Below are 24,775 nucleotides of genomic sequence, written 5' to 3'. Positions count from 1 at the left end.
CAGCAGGTCCAATTCCTAGGCAGAGGCAAGCAAGTGGCTTTCACCTGCAGGCATCCCCCCACCCCCCACAGCTCCCATTGGTGAGTTGCTGGCCAATGGGAATGTGGAGCCAGTGCTTGGAGCAGCGCATGGAGTCCTGTGGCCCCCTTGCCTAGGAGCCGGACTTGTTGCTGGCTACTTCTGGGGTGCAGCGTGGTGTCAGAACAGGTAGGAACTAGCCTGCCTTAACCAGGCAGCACCACCGAGACTTTTAATTGCCCAGTCAGCAGTGCTGACCAGGGGCGGCTCTAGCTTTTTTGCTGCCCCAAGCACAGCAGGTAGGCTGTCTTCAGCGGCTTACCTGCAGGAGGTCCCCAGTCCTATGGTACCCACTGCTGAATTGCCACCAAATCTGCGGGACTGGCAGACCTCCTGCAGGCATGCTGCTGAAGCCTGCCTGACTGCCACCCTTACAGGGACCGGCAGGGTGCCCCCTGCAGTTTGCCACCCCAGGCAAGCGCTTGGAGCGCTGGTGCCTGGAGCCGCCGCTGGCGTTGACCAGAGCTGCCACGACCCAGTACCTTACATTCCACAACCTAATACTGGGCTGCAACCCACAGTTTGAAAACCACTGACAGACACCATTTCCCTCTTTGGAGATCATACCCGTCAGATCCAGGTGTGTGCTGGGAAACCTTGAGAGCTACTCTGAGACTTTGGAGAACACACTGAAAGGAACAATCTGGTCCAGATACTCAAAAGTAGGTAAACTCCTAACTCCCATTGGTTTCTGAAAACCTTAGGACACGGGTGGGGAATCTTTTTTCTGTCACGGTCCATTGACCCACAGAAAATATCAATCGCAGGCCACACAGCCCCCGTGTCCTCTGCCCCACTTCTCCCTTGACCCGCGTCCTCTGGCCCCGCGCTCTTCCCCCAGTTCTCGTCCTCTTCCTCCCACCCCCTTGCCAGGACTCATGGGGGCCCTTCCCCTTGCGGCGGCCGAGAAGCGCCGATTGGCTGATGTTACCGGCTTTTATTTGCATACAGCGAGTGAAAGGCTGACGAGGCGGTTCCGCGCAGGGCAGGTCGGGAAGGCGGCGGGCATTTTGAAAGATCGTGCGGCGACCAGCGGGCCGCTCTCTCCTCAGCAGCGCGCCATGGCGGGGCCCGGCCCGGAGGGGCTCTACGAGAGGTGAGAGCGGGGCGCCAGCAGGCGGGGATGCCTGTTGCCATCGTTTTGCCTCAGCCTGGCGTGTGAGCAGGGGCAGGGCTGGCCCCCCCCCCGGGGCCGCAGTGGAGCTCACGGAGCTCTACTGCCTTCTCCCGTTGTAAGGGAAAACTGAGGCACGGAGAGGCTACTTGCCCGAGGCCACCCAGCCTCAGAACCTGGTATGGCCCCAGCTCATTGCTCCTTCCGCTGGGAGGCGGGGCTGGTCTGTGATTGCTCACAGAAATCCCCTCTGCGCTTTATGTCCCAAACCCTGACAGCTTTATGGCAGGCTTGTTACCGTAACTATCAGCAGGTGAGAGCAGGCTGGTGTGTCTCCTCCTCCACCCGCTGCCCGCCCCGCCCCATGACTAAGCCATGAGCTGGTTCTGCAGAAACCAGGGACATGTCTGAAGTGGCTCCTTACTGTCTTCTGCCCTGCGCTGCTGCGCACACGTCTGTCACAGATTATTACTGGAGAGCCTCATGCTACCTGGTTATGTAGCCCAAGCTGAGCACTGAGCTGGGCCCCTCTCCCCACCCCCAGCTGGAACTCCTTCCCCTGCTTCAGACAAAGCAGTAAAGAATCCTGTGGCACCTTATAGACTAACAGACGTTTTGGAGCATGAGCTTTCCTGGGTGAATACCCACTTCCTCAGATGCATGTAGTGGAAATTTCCAGGGGCAGGTATATATATGCTAGCAAGCAAGCAAGCAAGAGATAATGAGGTCAGTTCAATCAGGGAGGATGAGGCCCTGTTCTAGCAGTTGAGGTGTGAAAACCAAGAGAGGAGAAGCTGGTTCTGTAGTTGGCAAGCCATTCACAGTCTTTGTTCAATCCTGAGCTGATGGTGTCAAATTTGCAGATGAACTGAAGCTCAGCAGTTTCTCTTTGAAGTCTGGTCCTGAAGTTTTTTTGCTGCAGGATGGCCATCTTAAGGTCTGCTATAGTGTGGCCAGGGAGGTTGAAGTGCTCTCCTACAGGTTTTTGTATATTGCCATTCCTAATGTCTGATTTGTGTCCATTTATCCTTTTCCGTAGAGACTGTCCAGTTTGGCCAATGTACATAGCAGAGGGGCATTCCTGGCATATGATGGCGTATATTACATTGGTGGATGTGCAGGTGAATGAACCAGTGATGGTGTGGCTGATCTGGTTAGGTCCTGTGATGGTGTCGCTGGTGTAGATATGTGGGCGGAGTTGGCATCGAGGTTTGTTGCATGGATTGGTTCCTGAGCTAGAGTTATTACGGTGCGGTGTGCAGTTACTGGTGAGAATATGTTTCAGGTTGTCTGTGGGCAAGGACTGGCCTGCCACCCAAGGCCTGTGAAAGTGTGGGATCATTGTCCAGGATGGGTTGTAGATCCTTGATGATGCATTGGAGGGGTTTTAGCTGGGGGCTGTATGTGATGGCCAGTGGAGTCCTGTTGGTTTCTTTCTTGGGTTTGTCTTGCAGTAGGAGGCTTCTGGGTACACGTCTGGCTCTGTTGATCTGTTTCCTTATTTCCTCGTGCGGGTATTATAGTTTTGAGAATGCTTGGTGGAGATTTTGTAGGTGTTGGTCTCTGTCTGAGGGGTTAGAGCAGATGCGGTTGTACCTCAGTGCTTGGCTGTAGACAATGGATTGTGTGATGTGTCCGGGATGGAAGCTGGAGGCATGAAGGTAGGCATAGCGGTCGGTAGGTTTTCGATATAGGGTGGTGTTAATGTGACCATCACTTATTTGCACCGTGGTGTCAAGAAAGTGGACCTCCCGTGTAGATTTGTCCAGGCTGAGGTTGACGGTGGGGTGGAAGCTGTTGAAATCGTGGTGGAATTTTTCCAGAGTCTCCTTCCCATGGGTCCAGATGATGATGATGTCATCAATGTAGCGTAGGTAGAGAAGGGGCGTGAGTGGACGAGAGCTGAGGAAGCGTTGTTCCAGGTCGGCCATAAAGATATTGGCATATTGTGGAGCCATGCGGGTGCCCATAGCAGTGCTACTGATCTGGAGATATATATTGTCATCAAATTTGAAATAGTTGTGTGTAAGTATAAAGGCACAGAGCTCAGCAGCCAGTTGTGCTGTGGCATCATCAGGGATAGTGTTCCTGACAGCTTGTATTCCATCTGTGTGTGGGATGTTTGTGTAGAGAGCCTCTACATCCATGGTGGCTAGGATGGTGTTTTCTGGGAGGTGACCAATGCATTGTAGTTTCCTCAGGAAATCAGTGGTGTCACGGAGATAGCAGGGAGTGCTGGTGGCATAGGGTCTGAGTAGAGAGTCCATATATCCAGACAGTCCTTCAGTGAGAGTGCCAATGCCCAAGATGATGGGGCGTCCAGGATTTCCGGGTGTGTGGATCTTGGATAGTAGATAGAATAACCCTGGTCGGGGCTCTAGGGGTATGTTGATTTCTTCTGGTGTTAGTGTAGGGAATGTCCTGAGTAGATGCTGTAGTTTCTTAGTGTATTCCTCAATGCGATCTGAGGGAAGTGGCCTGTAGAATTTGGTATTGGAGAGTTGTCTGGCGGCCTCCTTTTGGTAGTCAGACCTGTTCATGATGACAACGGCACCTCCTTTATCAGCCTCTTTGATGATGATGTCAGGGTGGTTTCTGAGGCTGTGGATGGCATTGTGTTCTGCACGACTTAGGTTGTGAGGCAGGCGATGTTGTTCCACGATTTCTGCCTGTGTACGCCGGCGGAAGCATTCAATGTATAGGTCCAGACTGTCATTTCGACCCTCAGGAGGAGTCCATGTGGAGTTCTTCTTCTTGTGCTGTTGGTGGGAGGGCACCTGTGTATCAGTGCACGGTTCAGTGTTGTCCTAGAAGTATTCTTTGAGTCGGAGACGGCGAAAGTAGGCTTCCAGATCGCCACAGAACTGTATCATGTTGGTGGGGGTGGCAGGGCAGAACGAGAGTCCCCGAGGTAGGACAGACTTTTCTTCTGGGCTGAGTGTGTAGTTGGATAGATTGATGATATTGCTCGGTGGGTTAGGGGTACCACGGTTGTGGCCCCATGTGGCAGGTAGGACATCCACCAATGTAATATACGCCATCATATGCCAGCAATGCCCCTCTGCTATGTACATCGGCCAAACTGGACAGTGTCTACGGAAAAGGATAAATGGACACAAATCGGACATTAGGAATGGCAATATACAAAAACCTGTAGGAGAGCACTTCAACCTCCCTGGCCACACTATAGCAGACCTTAAGGTGGCCATCCTGCAGCAAAAAAACTTCAGGACCAGACTTCAAAGAGAAACTGCTGAGCTTCAGTTCATCTGCAAATTTGACACCATCAGCTCAGGATTGAACAAAGACTGTGAATGGCTTGCCAACTACAGAACCAGCTTCTCCTCTCTTGGTTTTCACACCTTAACTGCTAGAACAGGGCCTCATCCTCCCTGATTGAACTGACGCGTTATCTCTTGCTTGCTTGCTAGCATATATATACCTGCCCCTGGAAATTTCCACTACGTGCATCTGAGGAAGTGGGTATTCACCCAGGAAAGCTCATGCTCCAAAACGTCTGTTAGTCTATAAGGTGGCACAGGATTCTTTACTGCTTTTACAGATCCAGACTAACACAGCTACCCCTCTGATGCTTCAGACAGGCTTCCTTAGCCACCCCGCCCGGCCGGCTGGCCGGCCGGCCTGCCTGCTCCCTCCCTCCCTCCACTCCACACAGGGGGAACATATATCTTAACTATTTATTTTCTGGATTTCAGATTTTTAAATTTGTTACCTTCATTCTCTGCACCCCAGATCCCAGCTCACATGGAGGGGCAGGGAGAGGGACTCAGACATCTCAGGGAGAACTGGATCCCCCAGACTTTAGAACATATAACAGGTAGAGGGCTCAGTCCCCCTGCAGAGGGGTTGGACTCCCCCAATCCCAGCACACACAAGGAAAGGGAGAATTCAAGACTGACAACCCCACCCCTAAACCCCCAATTTCCTCTTACACCTCATATTCCCCAACTTCTGCTGTCTTCTCCCCTCCTACTTCCCCCCCAACTCCTTCCCTCCTCTCCCACCCATTCCCATTTATTTACCTGCCATAATACTCCCATTGCTCACTGGAGACCCAAACCCCTCTTCCCACTGACTCTTGCATCCCTAACCACCTTCCCCTCCCAGTGACCATTTGCATGTGTAATTTATTTTCTTTCCAGAACAATTTCAGCATCTTCTGAGTATTCTGTACTTAGAGTACATTTCCCAAAAATAGAAACCCTCCCCCCCCGCCCCTTTGACGGAACATGCCTGCTTTTTTACTTCAGATATTACTCTGGGTTGGATTTGAAGAACAGTGCATGAGGTGGTGCACAGATCTGATGACTATAACATATCCTCACAGATACCCAGGTCCTGTGATATGGAAGTGGTTTTCCAGATGGTTAGACCCTCTCTGCACATGCTCACTGTAATTCTGTAGGTGTGTAAATGGGCACGTGAGCTGTAATGTGCAAGAGTGGAGATACAAACTTTTTCAAAGAACGTTTTAGTTTGACTTCCAAAGGGCTGTTGGGTGCCATGTGCTCTGTTGGGGTACTCAAGTGTTTTTGACCTGGTGTGATAATCAGAACCCTGGTTTGATCTCTACCTGTGAGCAAAAACAAGTTGCTAGATTGTGTCAACTTAAAAAAAAAAAAAAGGCTGTTTTTTTATTTTTCCTTTGCAACCTCTGGGTCAAATGCCCCAAAATTTGGATCACTGACTGTATCCTGTGCCCCCAATGAGGAAATTTCAAGGCAATCTGATTAACTGTATGGCATTTAGAACACTTAGAACAGTTAAGTTTCTAAGCAGAAAGCTAGTCTTCACCTTAACTATGGCAGAGCAGCTGTTCTGCTATAACGAAGTTCTTGGATAGTTAATATATTCAAAGTGCTGTACAAACATCAGACTTAATAATGTTAAAACAAATGGACTTGTGCATGTTTGTGTTAATTGTTTGACTCCTGCAAACATTGCTCTTTTGTTTTGTGTTCTATAGGTATGTGACTCAGGCAAAAGAAGCAGCCAGAAATGGAAATCTGGAAGAGTCTCTTAAATTCTTCAATCTTGCAAATGAAATTCATCCCAGTGAAAAGCTGAAAAGCAGAATCAAAAGGCTTGAGGAAACACTTGCAGAGCTGGCACTTGCCACAGAGGAAGAAGAGGGATTTGTGGATGTATGTAACAGTGGTCTAATGATCTATGGAGAGATGCACAACAAACTCTTTGAGTATCAGAGAGAAGGTGTCGCCTTCCTATACAGCCTCTACCGTGATGGAAGGCAAGGAGGTATATTGGCAGATGACATGGGTTTGGGAAAGACTATCCAGATCATTGCATTCCTTTCTGGGATGTTTGATGCTGAACTCATACAGTTTGTACTGCTAGTCATGCCAACCACCCTTGTTAGCAACTGGATGAGAGAGTTTGCCAACTGGACTCCAGGACTGAGGGTGAAAGATTTTCATGGCACCAGCAGGACTGAGCGTAACAGAAAACTAGAGAGAATCCAAAGAAAGAATGGCATAGTGATCACAACATATCAAATGCTGATCAATAACTGGCAGCAGCTTTCTAGCCTTAGTGGACAAGAGTTTGTTTGGGACTATATTATTCTTGATGAAGCCCACAAAATTAAGTCCCCATCTGCTAAAACCACTAAATCTGTATATGCTATTCCTGCAAAAAATCGCATCCTCCTCACAGGGACACCAGTCCAAAATAATCTGCGTGAGATGTGGTCCTTGTTTGACTTTGCATGTCAGGGGGCCCTCCTAGGAACTGCGAAGACCTTTAAAATGGAATATGAGAATCCTATTACAAGGGCAAGGGAGAAAGATGCGACTCCAGGAGAGAAAGCACTTGGTCTTAAGATCTCTGAAAATCTAATGACCATTATAAAACCATACTTTCTTCGAAGAACTAAAGACGACATACAAAAGAAGTACAAGTCTGATGAAGTGAAAACCCATCTTCCTGAAGATCAGAGTAAGAACTTTGCTCCTGTGATGCCTTCTCTTACCAGAAAAAATGACTTCATTGTGTGGGTGTATTTAGCACCAGTTCAAGAAGAAATATACAGAAACTTTCTCTCTTTGGATCATGTGAAGGAGGTGTTAATGACAACGCGGTCACCTTTGGCTGAGCTGAATGTCTTAAAGAAACTATGTGATCATCCCAGGTTATTGTCAGCACGAGCATGTAGCCAGCTTGGCTTGGAAGGAGGTGGTTACTCCGAGCAGAATGATGAGAATGAAGGGGATGCATTTTCAGGAGCTAACAAAATTGATCATCTCTCTGATGAGATTCTGATTCAGGAGTCTGGGAAATTGCTGTTCCTCATGGGACTTCTAGAAAGGCTGCAAGAGGAGGGGCATAGAACTTTGGTATTTTCTCAATCAAGAAAAATGCTGGATATCGTAGAGCGCATTTTAACTCACAGAAATTTTAGGACCATGCGTATTGATGGAACAGTGACACACTTAGTGGAAAGGGAGAGGAGGATTGGTGTGTTTCAGAGTAATAAGGATTACTCTGTCTTTTTGCTTACTACACAAGTAGGTGGTGTTGGCATAACCTTAACAGCAGCTAGCAGAGTGGTGATCTTTGATCCCAGTTGGAATCCAGCTACTGATGCCCAAGCTGTGGACAGAGCTTATAGAATTGGACAAAAAGAAAATGTGGTGATTTATAGGCTGATTACCTGTGGTACAGTGGAAGAAAAAATATATAGGCGACAAGTCTTCAAGGATTCATTAATAAGACAAACTACTGGTGACAAAAAGAACCCATTTAGGTATTTCACTAAACAGGAATTAAGGGAGCTCTTTACATTAGGAGATACTCGAACCTCTGCAACGCAGATTCAGCTGCAGTCCTTGCATGCCACTCAAAGAAAGACTGACTTAGAACTGGATGAACATATTGCTTATCTGCACTCGCTGGAAATGTTCGGCATTTCAGATCATGACTTAATGTATACACGAGAAATAGCTCAAGAAGAACAGGCTGAGAATGAAGAAGCTCATCAGTATATTAAACAAAGGGTACAGAAGGCCCAAGAGCTGGTCCAATTAGAATCTCAGCTCAAAGACCAATTGATGGGAAGAATCAGAAGTGATACTGAGGGAGCATGGCTGAAACAACCAGTATCGTCTTCCCAATCAAAAAAGAAATCACCAGAGTTTAACACAAATCACTTTATTTCACCACCTGTATTAGTTGAACCTTCAAATGATGAAGCTGTTGATCTTACAGAGGATGAAGATGTTGCTAATGTCAGTGCTAGAATGACAAGTTTGATTATTGTGGATTCAGGGGAAGAGAAGCCAGCACAGGATGTGTCTAATATGGATGTTAATGAATTACTTACTAGCAGTAAGGTTTTGAAACAATCCAATATACATGAAGCTGAACAAAAACTTGATCCAAATTTTATACCATCTTCCCTTGGAGTTCATTCATTTGCTAACAAAGAGAGTCATAGTCATGAATCAAGAAGACACTCTCATTTCTCACATAGCACAAACAATGCCCAAATTACCTCTTCACTGTTTTCACAGCCTTCGTTTAATGGATCTGTCATTGCTGATCCTAAAAGATACAGAAATGCAGAAATGTCACTTCAAACTCATGATCCTCTAACTAACCCTGAAGATGATGGGAATGAAAATCCTCAGATAGCTTCTCCAGTAGCATCCAAAAGTCTATTGAATGTCATGTCAGAATTCCCTAGTGGACTCCAGAAGTCTCATGTGAATGAAGCCAGCTTGGAGACTACATCTGTTGCATCTTCTCAGTATCAGGCTGACTTCAATCTTGTTTTGGAAGACTCTGAAGATGGACAGCAAGACGTCTCAAAAAGGGGAAAATTACTGGAGTACACAGAAAACACAGGCTTTCATCTCCAAGTAGGAAACTGTGGCAGTTCTGCAATGAATTCTTGGGTAAGAGAACATGATGACTTTGGGAATTCCTGTAACGTAGCCATGGATAATCTAAATGACTCTATACCAGTGAGTGAAGCCTTGAGGGAAAGTGGTGATGACATGCCTATTGGCAAAAAGAGGAGGGCTCGGAGAATTGTTTCTGATAGCGAAGATGAAGATAATTCAGTCATGATTTTGGATGAAAATCTGCTTGAAAAAAAGTTCTCACCCTTAAACAGCCCTCTATGTCCATCTCTGATGGGGATTACTTCATCTACTCCTAAATGTGATAGATCTATGGTAGACTCCATTTTTTCCCCAAGAGGAAACAGGTCTACAGCTTCTAGAAGATCTCTTATTAATGTAGTGTTGGACCAGGTTGAGGATATTGAAGAAACCGTAGGAGCTTTCAGCCAAACACAGGATAGTGATAAGGTGCAAGAACTACTCATGGTAGAAGAAGCTGAAGAGCATAGTGTGGAGTCTGTGGAGCCTGAGGAAGAACCTATTGGAGAAACACTTGATACAGAAGGTACAACCAGTTATTTAGATGATACAGAGTCTGTTGTATCTGAGGCAGATGAAATTGAGGAAGAGCCTCAAGAGGAATCTACTGGTGATCCTGAGCTGCTATCTGGTGAGCAAATGGACTGCTTTTCAAAGGAGAGTGCAGGCCAGAAAGATGATCAGACTATTGTGGATTCTCTTCATACATCAGATAATTATGATGCCCTGATAGAATGTGGGAAGAAACTGAAAGATAATGGAAAACTACAAGATGCATTGAACTGTTTCCTGCAAGCTCTTGACATAAAAAATGGAGATCCTGAAGTTATGCTTATAACCTTAAATTTGTATAAACAACTATCGCAGAAGTGAAGATTTTGGTTACAAGTCAATTCCCAAAACAACAATCACAAACCCAATCTCACTTTTTCTGAGGAGAAGGACCCAAAACAAAACTTTGATCTAAGCTAAAGAATTGACTTAGACAATGGACAAGATTTGACTTTTTAAAAGGCTGGCACTGACAGAAGCTACAGTGAAGTGAGACTAACTACGAGAGAGACTTGGGAGATACCCATACTGAATATTTTTTTTTATAGAGGATAGAGCAAATTTTACAATTGCATCTCTGTGAGCAAGGTATTGTTTCAAGAGCAATTTGTAACTAGCACTTGGGTGCTGGAGAGAAGGGTCTTCATTTTGCATGCAGTTCACAAAGGCAAAAAGTCCCACTAATTGTATGTTTAGAAAAATGTTTAAAGTTTAAAAAAAAAAAAAACTACTACTTTCTATACTTCATGTCTGTTTTATTTGCAATATATTAACTTGCTTATGTATTTTATGCTTTTGCCTTCAAGTTTGGTCAATACATTTTGTTCCTCCATAGACCAACTGAAGAGGGAGGCTTGATTACTAAAGCATGGAAAACTGTTAGGCTGCAACTGTGAAGCCAATGTCGGTCATTGAAGCATGTGGTCATCTGACTTAATGCTGGGAAACTTACTGCTGGGCCCCTGAACTGGACTAGTACAAAGGTTTTATGGTACCCATTGCTACTCACTTGTGTCCTTGATGTTATGTCTCATTAACTATGCTAGGAGTGCTGTGTATCTGTCCCAAACTTCCTGTGGGGGAATTACTGAACTGTTCATCTTGGCACAGACACTTGCGGAACAGTCAGGAGTAGCTTCAATCCATCCAGCTACTGCTGTGGATTTAACTTGCCTTTCCTGGGAAGATGGGAGAGAGCAAAGCACTGCCAAGTTGGGAGTATCTGGTGATGAGAGCAGGCTGGTACGCTGTCTTGGTAGATGCTGCCTTGTCCTACGGCTACCTCTCTAGCTGTTGGGGAAGGGCAATGTGGGACAAAGGTTCTTTTCCTAAAATCCTTGTAGCCAAAATACACAATGTTTGTTGTAACTAAGCTACATGTCTTTCCAGGGTTAGGCTCATGCTCTGACATGAATTCAAATGTGGGACTAGGCAACAATCAGCATGTCCCCTCCCATAAGAGGCTCAAATGAGAACAAGCCTCCTGGCTGCTGTGCACCCTTGCAGTCTGTTTGGAAAATCAGATGTGCCTTCTCCCCATACCACATTAAGAGGGGCATATGCCTGAGCACAGTTATTGAAGTAATTCATATGTTTATTGAATAAAAACAAGGAGTCCTTGTGCCACCTTAGAGACTAACACATTTACTTGGGCATGGGCCATAGCCCAGTTTTCAGCCTTTACTTAGACAGACCAGTCCAACATCCAAGCAGGAATTAACTTAAATTTCACTTGTGTGGACTGTTTGTAGTTGTCTTGTGCTGTGAGACAAGAAGTCTGTGACTTTTGCTAGAGGTAGTGAGCAGCCATGCATCTCGATCAGAGTCTCTGAAAATAAGGCACAAAGATGTCTTAAGCCTGGTTGTCAGTTTCATAGATTCCAAGGCCAGAAGGGACCATTACAATTATCTGTTCTGCTCTTCTGTGTAACACAGGTCATAGACCTTCCCCAAAATAATTCCTAAAGCAGATCTAGGAAAAACATCCAAAGTTGATTTAAATATTGTCAGTGATGGAGAATCCATGATCCTTGGTAAATTGTTCCAATAGCTAAAAATTACACCTTATTTCCAGTCTGAACAAGTTTCTGACTGGAGTATTGACAAGGAAATTTTAGCTGGGTTCTGGATGTCTTGCTTTCCTAAAAAGTGCTATACAGCAGTGGCTCTCAACCTTTCCAGACTACTGTACCCTTTTCAGGAATCTAATTTGTCTTGCGTAACCCTCAGTTTCACCTCACTTAAAAAGTACTTCCTTACAAAATCAGACATAAAAAGACTAAAGTGCCACAGAATGGTGCTACTGAAAAATTGCTGACTTTCTCATTTCCACCATATAATTATAAAACAAAGTAATTAGAATATAAATATTGTCCTTACATTTCAGTGTATAGTATATAGAGCAGTATAAACAAGTCATTGTCTATATGAAATTTGTTTGTACTGATTTCGCTAGTGCGTCTTATGTAGCCTGTTGTAAAACTAGGCAAATATCTAGATGAGTTGATATATGTGCTGGAAGACCTGTGTACCTCCAGGGGTCTGTGTATCCCTGGTGGAGAACCATTGCTGTACAGCCCTGCTTCCTGCATGGCTGTGGTAAGTATGATCATCCTGGTTCTTGCAGGTGCACAAATAGCTTGTCATAGATACATAAAGCAGTGGCAGAGCCAGCTAGCAGCACAGTTAGTCCACTGTATCGTAGTACTTGTGTGCTTATCTAACCCATCTCAGATAATGTGACCAAATTCTGCCCTGGGACATGTGGACAATTCCTATGCCTTCAATGGAAGTTACAGGTGAGGGTTTGAGATCAACATCTGGCCCATAGTTGCGGGGCAGGTGCTAGCTGCCTCTCACTCATCCATGCCCTTCTGGCTTAAGATGGCTGTGTCTAGTCCATGCAATCAAAGATGACTACTATGATGTCATTTAAGCAGTGAGCAGGGCCACTGTGCCCTGACAGCAATGAATTGCACTGTTCCACTCGCGTACTCTCCTACCACTCCAGGCCATCTCTGCCCAACTATGCTTGGTTTATTTCTTTTGTGCTAAGGAGTGAAGATGGGACATCAAGGGGCAATGCAGAGATGCCAGTGTGAGGAAAATGATGTCCCACATTGCAAAGGGTCACTTTCCTTTATTATAGAGAAGGTTCAGTGTGGCAGTGGGACACAGGAGTCAGAAGCACCATGGAGCAGAAGTACAGTAACCAAACTTCTCTGTTTCCAATTGCCAAACTCTTCCATGGGCGGCTGATGTGCTTCCATCACGCCCCTACTCCAGTTGCCAAACCTCTCCCCACCCTCTGTCCTTCCCATTCTTCAGTGGCTTTGCTCTAGTCACCTATTCTGCTGACGTAATGGTGACAAGACAGTGATGCAGCAAGTGTTCCCCAGGTCCACTGCAGAACACTTAGTTGTAGAGATGATTCTTCAACAGCTGAAAAATCTCTTGGAGTGAAAGATACTCCAATCAACAGCTACTATCTGCCCTTTTAGAACTAGTTCACAGGCCAAACTAGATGCAAAGGGGTCCTGTCACTGCAGTGACCACTCAAAACTGAGCTGGCCTGCTTTCCACAGCATTTCAGCACCATGTTCAGTTAAGCTTGGTTAACTAGAGTTGTATGGTTTTTATGTTAATTTGTGGTGGTACTCACTTCTGAACCACCTGTCTCACTGAGAATGACCTTAGTGAGAAGCATTGTGGCCATACTACTTCACAACATTACTGACGTGAAGAGCGAGGACTCTTAGACATTTACACAGCTAGGCCTCCTAGCTTGAGCAACCAAGTCAAATATTTTGTAAACTAATCAGTGGGGAGGTGGGGCCATGAGATTACTTCCCCTCTGGAATGGGTCATACTGAATGCAAAAGGTGCTGACTTATTCTATTCTTAAGAACAGTGCTGGTGGTGGAGCGTCTGGGGGTTGAATTTAGGGGAGGCCAGATTTCAATTCCCCCTGAGAAACCAACGATGGGGAAGATACACTGCCTGGGTCTAACATTTTGCTACATGTAACCTTTGGAAAGGCAGTCTTCCCTCCTTTCACAGCTCCTGCTCATATGCCCTTGCTTCCAGTAATGCACAAAGCCTTTCTGAAAGTAAGGCCAAATTGACAACTTTAAACATGCTTCTGTTTTCAGCACCAACATCTACATGGCGGGCTTCTCATTTGCACTTGCTAAAGCAACACCCAACACACTAACAAAGTACTCCTATATATTAGATTCAAGAAACAGGAAACATTACAAATGTGTTACAAGAGGGTTGCACACTTAATTGCTCCTGGAGGCTGAGCTCTAAGTGCAAAGCAGATGGGGGAGAGGGGTGCACTCTGGAGGATCTGAAGGGGATTGGTGGGAGTTGGGGGAAAGGGTACATAGCTTTATCTACATAAGTAATTAAGTGTGTCATGCTCTAGTGACTGCTGCCTGTCATGTATGTGGGCAGCAGCAGAGGGGGCCAGAGAGCTTCCTCTGCCTGCCGTTCTAAATGGGCACGCTGTAGACGTGACTTGAAATTTTCTGGTTTTCACACAAATCAATAGGATTTTGCCTATTAAAGCTTGGAACTGATCAGATGTGGTTTTCAAAAGTTATCACCTTATAGACAAATGCCATTAAACAGTAGGGCCTCACTTTTGCTGGCCAGTTAGTGATCATAGCAACAGTGGCTCACAGACACTTCACCCAAAGGGTGTTTAATACAAATCTCTCAAGCTGATTTATACTTGGGTATTTATGGCACTCCTCAGTGCAAACCATTTACAAAGCTAGTTCAGAATCCTCCTTTTCAGAATAAATCCAGAGCACTCCCCCCAGCAAGAGAAGCTGCAGTGATATGATGGGCTCTTTAAAGTCCAGTGCTTTTAATTTCTAAGAAGAGGGGATTCTCAGCACAAATGCAAGGGTCATCATGTTCCCCTCTCTGTCCTGGAGAGAAATGGTTGGGATCCACAGGGAAGTGCCTGAGACAGGGCTCCTTTTTAACTCTATTTTCTGACATATGCAAGGACTGTTGGTTTTGAGTTCTTGAATTTAATACTTCCCTTTTGCTGGAAAAGAAGGAAGGCAGTTTATATAGTGGAGTGAGTGTGACTGTTTCTCCCCATGTTCACTAATTGCTCCCAGTGAAATCTTCCAATCTGACTGGTTTGCATTTTAGTGCCTCTGATTTGCCAAATCCCTTGCACAGAAATGGAATGTGAAACTACAGCACAACTGTCATACAGCTGATAAATACACTGTAGGGAAACCTTTACTACTTTAGACCATCTAGATTTACAAACTGAGGCTGAATTAGACTTCTGGATTTTCCTGGACAAACTAGGCTGGTAAAATGGCTTTCTCCATGGACCCAAAGTTGCAACTGCAAAGAGATTTTTTCCATGGATTTTATATGAAGTCTACTAATACTATTCCAATAAGACAACCCATCCATGTCAGCAGCCCAGGAAAAGCAAGGGCTACTCAACTGCTCAAGTTCTCATGAAGTAAGAATCTCACATGCCCCACACAACAAAGGAGATTTCAATAACTGCCTGAAGTGCTTTACTAGGTACCGACAGCTTCTTTCTGTTGGCTCCCACCCTGCCAGGTCTATAATCTGTAAACTGGGGTAAAATTGTCCAAAAGAAATGGTGTGGAAACCATCGCCAAACATGCTGCAAGCATGCACATACAAACCTGAGTCCTATAGATCCCCAACCCTAACAACTCTCACAACAAATCTGCTGGGAAGTTCCTAGTCAGTGTATAGAACAGTGAGTGTCAACTTCACTCTTTTTTGTATTTTATTTTCTCCCTTCAACCATAATTATGTGGTATCCAAACTTCGTTTTGACAGGAGGGTCTGTGTACACTGGCTTATCCATACTGCTGACTGCCAAGGTGAATGCTGCTTCCTGGAAAGGTCCCACCATAGAACCTCTGGTCATCCAGCCCAAGTCTCCCTGAAAGAGAGTCAATGAAAATGGCCAGGTCTGAAAATCCCTTTCAAAACATGCCCAGAGCTGCACTGTGAGACAGAGTGGGTAACATTTCTATAAAGCAGAGAGAAAAATCCAACAAACAGGGTTTTTAAGAACAAATAACCTTTTTCCATTCAGTGCTTGGAACCTTAAACTTTACAGCTGTCTACTGCACAGATGTGTGTGGAATGAGAGTATCATCAAATATTATGGCAATGTGTGCAGTATAAAAACCTATACAAAATAGAGCATAAGAATGGCCAAACTGAGTCAGACCAATGGTCCATTTAGCCCAGCATCCTGTCTTCCAACAGTGGCCAATGTCAGATGCTTCAAAGGAAATGAACAGAACAGGGTAATTATCAACGATCCATCCCCTGTCATCCAGTCCCAGCATCAAAGTCTTAGGGACACCCACAGAATGGGTGCATCCCTGGCCGTCTTGGCTAACAGCCACTGATGGACCTATGCTCCATGAACTTATCTAGTTATTTTTTTTAAATTTAGTTATGGCCTTCACCACATCCCCTGGCAACAAGTGGCACAGGTTGACTGTGCAGTGTGTCAAGAAGCACTTCCTTTTGTTTTAAACCTGCTATCTGTTAATTTCATAGGGTGACCTTACTTCTTAGGTGAAGGGGCATTTAATACTTCCTTACTCATTTTCTCCATACCATTTATGATTTTATAGGCCTTTATCATGCCCCCCCCTTAGTTATCTCTTTACTCCTGAGGGAATTCTGTGCCAAAGTATTAAAATTCTGCATCAAAAAAATTAAAATTCTGCACATTTTGTCAAAATAATGTAATATCATGCCAGTTTCAATTATTTTGGTGATTTATTTAAACTACAATACAATGGATGGAGAATGGGAGTGGGGCGCACTGGAGGAAATCCCCAAACCCCCTTTGTCTCACAGTAATGTAGACAGGTTTAACCCTTTATTTCTAGTTATTAGTCAACAAATATATGCAGCCATATGGTCAGTGTTACATCACAGGCAACTGAAGAGCAAGTGAGGGCTGGGGAAACAGACTCACAATTTATATTGGCTACTGACCATCTCCAGGAAGATAAGTACCAAACAGTTAATGGAGCACGGTTTGATAGGAATTTTTTTCAGTCCAAAAATTTAGACAAGTTCTAGTCACTAAAGCACCATAAAAATGTATAAGGCCATACTGTCTTTTACATCACTCTGGCAATGTAAAGGAGCCTTAAAACTTTTACACCTGTTTTATATCCCTGGGAGAATTCATAAAGACAATAAGAGCAATTCACTAAGCAGGCAGGTTGCTACATTCTGCTCTGCCCCATGCCTACCTCCTCAGAAACACCCCACAGCCCTGCCTCTCCACACTGAATGTGCTGCAATAGCGAGCAAGAGGGACAGAGTGTCTCTCTCCCTCTCACATACATGACTTCCCAGACTCCCAACCCCATCCCTGTGGTGATTTACGTCTCTACTGGCTGCTCCGGGCACCCGAACCAACCTGCCTGTACTGCCAGGAAAGGGTACATGACCACTCTTGTGGGCTTCCCTTTGTTTCCCCATCAGAAGTCATTTTTCTGCAGGGAAGCAAAGAAATCCGCAGGGAACATGAATTCTGCACATGCGCAGCATGCAGAATTCTGCCAGGAGTATCTCTTTTCTAAGCTGTACAGTCTGTCTTTTTAATCTCTCTTTATATGAAAGCTGTTTCATACCCTTAATCATATTTGTTGTTTGGACCTTTTCCATTTCTAATTATCTTTTTCGAGATAGGGTGACCAGGCCTGCATGCAATATTCAAGGTATAGGCGTACCATGGATTTATATTGTGGCATTATGATATTTACTATCTTATTATCTATTCCTTTCCTAATGGGTCCTAAATTGTTAGCTTTTCTGAGTGCTGCTGCATATCAAGCGGCTGTTTTCAGAAAACTATCCATGACTCCAAGATGGCTTCCTTGAGCGGTTACAGCTTATTTAACCCCATCAAAAACATTTCCTGAATCTCTGTGGTCTGTATTGTTAGAATACAGATAGGTAGCCATGTTAGTCTGTATCCACAAAAACAATGAGGAGTCCAAGTGGAATTCTTCAAGGGCCTCCTTCCCGTGGGGCCATATGACGAAGATGTCATCAATGTACCATAAGTAGAGGAGGGGCACTAGGGGACAAGAGCTGAGGAAGTTCTAAGTCAGCCATAAAAACATCCCGGGGACTTTCTTTCTGCCCCACCACTCCACACATGAGATACATTTCTGCGGTGATCTGGAAGCCTACTTTCACTGTCTCTGACTCAAAGAATATTTTCAACGCACCACTGAACAGAGCACTGATCTACAGGAACCCTCCTACCAACACTACAAGAAGAATTCTGCGTGGACTTCTCCTGGTGGTCAAAATGACAGACTGGACTTCTACATAGAGTGCTTCTGCAGATGTGCACAGGCTGAAATTGTGAACAAACAGCATCACTTGCCCCATAACCTCAGCTGTACACAACGCAATGCCATCCACAGCCTCAGAAACATCTCTGACATTATAATCAAAGTGGATGACAAAGGAGGTGCTGTAGTCATCATGAACAGGTCGGATTATGAACAGGAGGCTGCCAGACAACTCTCCAACACCATATTCTACAGACCACTACCCTCCGATCCCAGTACCAAGGAGTATCAAAAGAAACTACACCATCTGCTCAAGAAACTCCCTGCTACAGCACAGGAACAAATCTACACAGACACACCCCTAGAGCCCCAACCAGGGGTATTCTATCTACTACCCAAGATCCATAACTTTGGAAATCCTGGATGCCCCATCATCTCAGGCATTGGCACTCTTACAGCAGGATTATCTGGCTATTTTGACTCTCCTCAGACCCTATGCTACCAGCACTCCTACCTATCTTCGAGACACCACTGACTTCCTGAGGAAACTTTACAATGCATTAGTGATCTTCCTGAAAACACCATCCTGGCCATCATGGATGTAGATGCCATTTACATCAATATTCCACACAAGGATAGACTACAAACTGTCAGGAACAGTATACCTGATGAGGCCATGGCACACCTGGTGGCTGAACTGTGTGACTTTGTCCTCATCCATAAACATTTCAGATTTGGGGACAACTTATACCTTCAAGTCAGTGGCACTGCTATGAGTACCCACATGGCCCCACAGTATGCCAACATTTTTATGGGTGACTTAGAACAACGCTTCCTCAGCTCTAGTCCTCTAGCACCCCTCCTCTACTTACGCTACATTGATAACATCTTCATCATATGAATCCACAGGAAGGAGGCCCTTGAAGAATTCCACCTGGATTTCAACAATTTCCACCCCACCATCAACCTCAGCCTGGACCAATCCACACAAGAGATCCACTTCCTGGATACTACAGTGCAAATAAGGTATCGTCACATAAACACCACCCTATACTGGAAACCTACTGACCACTATACTTACCTACATGCCTCCAGCTTCTATCCAAGACACATCACACAATCCACTGTCTACAGCCAAGCCCTAAGACACAACTGCATTTGTTCCAATCCCTCAGAAAGAGAAACACCTACAAGATCTCTATCAAGCATTCTTAAAACTACAATACCCATCTGGGGAAGTGAGGAAACAGATTGACAGAGCGAGATGGGTACCCAGAAGTCACCTACTACAGGACAGGCCCAACAAGGAAAATAACAGAACACCACTGGCCATCACATACATCCCCCAGCTAAAACCTCTCCAGCTCATCATCAACAATCTATAACATATCCTGGAAAACTATTCCCCATTCTCACAGGCCTTGGGAGGCAGGCCAGTCCTCACTTACAGACAGCTCCCCAACCTGAAGCAAATGCTTACCAGTAACTACACACCACACCTCAGAAACACTAACTCAGAAACCAATCCCTGTAACAAACCCCGTTGCCTTCTTGTCCCCATATCTACTCTAGCAACACCATCATAGGACCCAGTCACACCACCCACACCATCAAAGGCTCATTCAGCTGCACATCTACTAATGTGATATATGCCATCATGTGCCAACAATGCCTGTCTGCCATGTACATTGGCCAAACCGGACAGTCTCTATGTAAAAGGATAAATGGACACAAATCAGACATCAGGAATGGTAACATACAAAAGCCAGTAGGAGAACACTTCAGTCTCCCTGGACACTCAATAACAGCTTTAAAAGTACCCATTCTTTAACAAAAAAACTTCAGAAACAGACTGCAAAGAGAAACTGCTGAGCTACAATTCATTTTCAAACTTAACGCCACCAATCTGGGCTTGAATAGGGATTGGGAATGGCTGGCTCACTACAAAAGCAGTTTTCCCTCTCTTGGTATTGGTACCTCCTCATCAATTACTGGGAGTGGACAACATCCACCCTGACTAAATTGACCTTCAACATTGCTTCTCCACTTGTACGGTAACTCCCTTCTCTTCATGTGCCAGTATATATTTATGCCTGTATCTGTAATTTTCACTACATGCATCTTAAAAAGTGGGTTTTTTACTCACGAAAACTTATGCCCGAATAAATGTTAATCTTTAAGGTGCCACCAGACTCCTCATTGTTTTTGTGTATTGCTAGACATACTTGCTGACAGGTATTTTGAAATAAATTACTAAAATAATTGAAACTGGCGTGATTATATTATGTTATTTTGACAAATAAAATATGCAGAATTTTAAAATATTGTGAACAGAATTTTAATTTTTTGGTGATGAATTCCCCTAGGAGTAAAGAGCTAGAGATAGTGTTCTGTCAAGGGGGTCTGGCTATGGATTGAGTTTCCTGAGAGGATCAGATTAATGTGGAGTCGAAGTACTTTGAGTGCATACTGTAACACCCTCCTCTGTGAGAGTATTTCCCTGTAAAACCAGATTGATGGGGCAGGTGGAGAAATATGGCCCACACAAAGACTCTTATTTCAAGGAAGGCGGAAGAGCAGGAGATCCAGGAAGTTCATAAGAGACTTCCCAATGCAACCTCATTTATATGCTACACCACTGATAAGTACTATGGAACCTGGTAGATTTCCCAGAGTCCCAGTCTCCTGCTAACGACTAGATTGGGGTGGCCAAACTTAGTGACCCTCTGAGCCACATATGATAGTCTTCAGAAGTTCAAGAGCTGGGCGTGTCGGCTGGTACTCGGGGCTTCAGCCTCAGCAGGCGCCTCCTGCAAGGCTGAAGCCCCAAGACCTTCCCCTGCCCCCCAGTAGGGCAGAAGCCTCTAGCCCCACAACTCTGCCACAGGCAGAAGCCCTGAGCTCCCTCTGCCCCAGTCTGGTAGGTGGAGAATGGAGTGTGTGTGGGTGGGTGGGGGGGCTTCGCAAGCCACACTTTAACTGTAAAAAAGCCACATTTGGCTCATAAGCAACAGTGTGGCCACCTCTACACTAGCCAATGGTGCCTCCCTGATATTAAGTAGTCCACCTAAGAGCTGTCAGCACAAGTATGACAATCAGTGATATGTACCCCTTGTCTGGCTTTATCTTCACTGTACTGTGAGGCTACTTCACTGAAGCGCACTCCAGACTTCAGCTTCTCCATGGCCTCCATGATTTTGCTGTGCTTTTCACATAGGATGTGTCTAACCTAGAATGCAAAAGTAGGGGGAAGTTACTGAATAGGCTCCTGTCAGCGTGTTTCTCAACACAGTAAAACTAAGTCCATTGGAGGGCTTCCCACCTCCAGCCCAGGACATAAAGCTCAGTTGCTGTCCCAAACAACAGCCAGGGCAGAGCTAGTGAGTCCTCTGCCCAGTATGCCTCCTGCTTCTGCAAGTGGCACACCAGCTTGGCAGCAGCCCGGTATCAAGCACTGCACCCAGTCCCAAAGACAGATTGCACTTAGCAGCTGTCTCTGAGAGGCACCTTCATCCCTCAGGACCTTACTGGGCAGTCAGGGGTTGCTGCTGTGTGGGCCAGCAGGAACCCCTAAACCCCGGAGCCAGATCAAACCCCAGCCCCGGCTGAGACCCACAACCTGTGGTTTCCTGCATAGCTGGACTTGTGCCACCTGTTCACACCACGTGCTTGGCTGAAGGCAGCAGCTGACGAGATGTGCCTATAGTCCTGCTACCCCTTGTGATGAAGTGGGACTGTTCTTAATGTTTTCTCTGAATACTGTGTGGGGGCTCTAGCAACTAATGGATCGGCCCCTCCCCCCTGCAAGGGGATGCTAAAGGTGTGGGAGAACAAAGAGGTCAGGTGACCTCTTGGCCCGGGAAAGGAACTCAACAGAGACGGAGGGGCTGGAGGGGGTTTCAGTTTGGAGTTGGCTGGGGACGAGGTGTGAGGGCAGACATGAGGGTCTGCCTCGTTGGGCCCCAGAATGGAGCTGGCCGAGGGCTCCGGTTCTCTGTACCTACAAGCTCTGTTTGAGACCATGTTTGAGCATTGGCCTGCTAAACCCAGGGTTGTGAGTTCAATCCTTGAGGGGGCCATTTAGGGATCTGGGGGCAAAAATCTGTCTGGGGATTGGTCCTGCTTTGAGCAGGGTGTTGGACTAGATGACCTCCTGGGGTCCCTTCCAACTACGATATTCTTTGATTCTATGATTCTAAGAAAATTCTCTTTTACTGGCTGGTTAAGAGTCACGTCTGACTGTAAAGTGGGGGTGCAGGACCCTGTGACTTCCCCAGGACCCTGCCTGGGCGGACTCGCTGTGGGAAGCGCACGGAGAGGCAGAGAATGCTGAATGCTCCAAGGAGAGACCCAGGAGGAGAAGCCGTGTGAGCTTCTTGCCCTGGAGACAGTCTGCTCTGAGGGAGAGGAGGCGCCCCAAAGTCCTGACTGGCTTGGTGGGGAGCAGTTCTAGAGCATCACCGGGGGACTCTGTGACACCCCTCCATGCCACACTCACCTTCACAGAGCTGCCCCCACCCTTCAGGGCCGGGGCCTGCTTCTCGGCACTGCCCCCACCGCCAGCAGCTCCTCCTTAGGAACAAACCAGATCATCATTAGCTGAGCTCGGTTCCTGGGGTGGCACCATGGACTGCCATAGACCAGGGCCAGCCGGGTGAGGACATAGACTGTCCTGGACTGGAGAATGGACTATGGTCACCCTATCAAGGCAACTGCCCATCCCCCTCTATCCCTCCCCCGACCCAGGGCACTACAGCCCACCCGCCCCCTCATCCATCCCGCCTTCCCCCGACCCAGGATGCTACAGACCGCCCACCCAGCCATCTCCCCTCAGCCCGCCCCCACAGCCATCACCCCTTCCTCCGACCCGGGCCTTCCCCCCCTTCCCCCGACCTAGGGCGCTACAGCCCGCCCCCTCATCCATCCCCCCTCAGCCCGCCCCCACAGCCATCTCCCCTTCCTCCGACCTAGGGCGCTACAGCCCGCCCCCTCATCCATCCCCCCTCAGCCCGCCCCCACAGCCATCACGCCTTCCTCCGACCCGAGCCATCCCCCCCTTCCCCCGAGCCGGGGCGCTACAGCCCGCCCCCCTTCCCCGAGCCGGGGCGCTACAGCCCGCCCGCCCATCCATCCTCCGACCCGGGACGCCGCCCGCCCTCACCCTTCCCACTTTTGCCACCGCTTTTCCCTTTCGGGGGCATCTCCCCAGCCAGGAGTCGCGCACGTGACGCCACGGAGAGCGCGAGGGCCCCGCTCAGGACCCAGCCGGCGGCCTAGCGCGGAGCACCCCGGAGCCCGGGCTGTCCGCGCTAAACGCCTGTCGGGGACAGTGCGGCTCTGTGTGCGCCCCGCCAGGAGCTGCCGCTGGCCGGCTGGGAGCATGGGTCCCGGCACAGACCCCCGCCCCTAGCGCGGGGAGCGCCCCTGGAGGTCCCCCCCGCTGCCCCCCATGGGACTCGATCCCGGCTAGCGCCCTTCCCCTCTCAGACCCCCACAGGGCTGCTGCACCCCCTGGCTCTCAGCACCCAATTGTAGCGATTGTCTGGGCAGGTGGCGCAGGGTGATGAGACAATGAGAAGAACATGTTTCCTGAGCTCTTGTATGGCGTTGTGTTGTAGCCTGAGTCTGCCCCTTGCCAGTCCTCTAACGCCTGCCTGCCTCAGCTCCTTAGGACGCTGTCCAGCACTTAACACACATCTAGGTGTTAGAGAAATAAAAACAATAAGCGTGACTAGCGTGGCAAACATTTTATAACAAGTGATTCCGGATATAATCATTCCTCTTCCTCACCTTGGGAGAACTGTATTTTGTCAAGCTTTACTTTTCAATAACTAAAAAAAATCCTAAGCATTCACATTTTTATCACACTTATTACAAGGGCTTCTTACAATCTCAGGGAGATCTTTTATATTTACCTGCCCATGTCCCTTCTTAACTTCCTTTTTTGAAAAATTGGAGAATTGTTTATCATGCTGCAACATGTGTACCACCAGTTGTAAAGGATGTGCTATTGGGTAAAATTATTGCCATGCCTTCACTATTGGTATCTTGCTTCTAGGTGCTGCTGAGGGATGGAGAGAAAGCAGCTAAGTAACTATCTAGGTATATAGTGGTGCATATAGGGGACTTTCAGTGAGTGGAATTTCTGCTCAGCTCACCTGACTCCTGAAATGGTGGCGTTATCTATCTCTCTTTCCATGGACATTCCTGCAGATTTGTCCCCATCTCAGAACCCCATTCGGTGTCTGGTGGGTTATTTTTAGCAAGGCTGACCAGAACTGAAAGGAGTATTCCCGCTGAGGCCATTCCACTAGAGTACATGGAATGGCATTAGAACATTCTCAATACTTTGTTCCATTATTTGATATAACATACCAATATTTTGTTTGCCTTTGTGACTGCTGGTGCACATTGAGCAGAATTCTGAACTGATCTGCTCACAGTGACTCCCAGCTCATTTCTCGGAGTGATCAGTCAATGTAGCCCTCAGAATTATGGATGCATAGTTCAAATGATTCCTTCTGCCTTGCATCTGTTGCCATTGAACTTCATCTGCCAGAGCTTCTGATTCTCCTACCTTGGTTAGATCCTTCTGAAGTTCCTCCAAGTCTTCTCCAGTCTTGACTAATCTAAATAATTATGTGTAATCTGCAAATGTGGCCACCTCCCCATTCTCTCCTTTTCCCAGATCCCTGTTTCTGGGTGGCTCAGACTGACAATGAAATGCACATTCTCCTATTCCACACAGTTCC

General features: G+C 46.6%; 2 protein-coding genes across 2 annotated transcripts; one reads left to right on the top strand and one right to left on the bottom strand.

The window, feature by feature from the left end:
* The first annotated feature begins 488 nt into the window (after positions 1-488).
* ERCC6L (ERCC excision repair 6 like, spindle assembly checkpoint helicase) lies at positions 489-11,669 on the top strand. The gene is made up of 2 exons (XM_030575654.1): positions 489-1,174; positions 6,180-11,669. The coding sequence occupies exons 1-2, from the start codon at positions 957-959 to the stop codon at positions 9,985-9,987; spliced, it is 4,026 nt and encodes a 1,341-aa protein (XP_030431514.1). The 5' UTR covers positions 489-956; the 3' UTR covers positions 9,988-11,669.
* Positions 11,670-15,443: 3,774 nt separating this feature from the next.
* PIN4 (peptidylprolyl cis/trans isomerase, NIMA-interacting 4) lies at positions 15,444-23,291 on the bottom strand. Its single transcript, XM_030575655.1, has 4 exons — positions 23,185-23,291; positions 22,522-22,595; positions 21,133-21,252; positions 15,444-15,625 (listed from the first exon to the last, which is right to left on the bottom strand). Exons 1-4 carry the CDS (start codon positions 23,222-23,224, stop codon positions 15,467-15,469), a joined length of 393 nt encoding a protein of 130 aa, XP_030431515.1. The 5' UTR covers positions 23,225-23,291; the 3' UTR covers positions 15,444-15,466.
* Between the last annotated feature and the right edge of the window lie 1,484 nt (positions 23,292-24,775).

Source organism: Gopherus evgoodei, chromosome 9, assembly GCF_007399415.2.
Source record: "Gopherus evgoodei ecotype Sinaloan lineage chromosome 9, rGopEvg1_v1.p, whole genome shotgun sequence".
Taxonomy (NCBI): Eukaryota; Metazoa; Chordata; order Testudines; family Testudinidae; genus Gopherus; species Gopherus evgoodei.
Note: the sequence above shows the minus strand (reverse complement) of the source record. Positions and strands in the feature narration are given on the sequence as shown.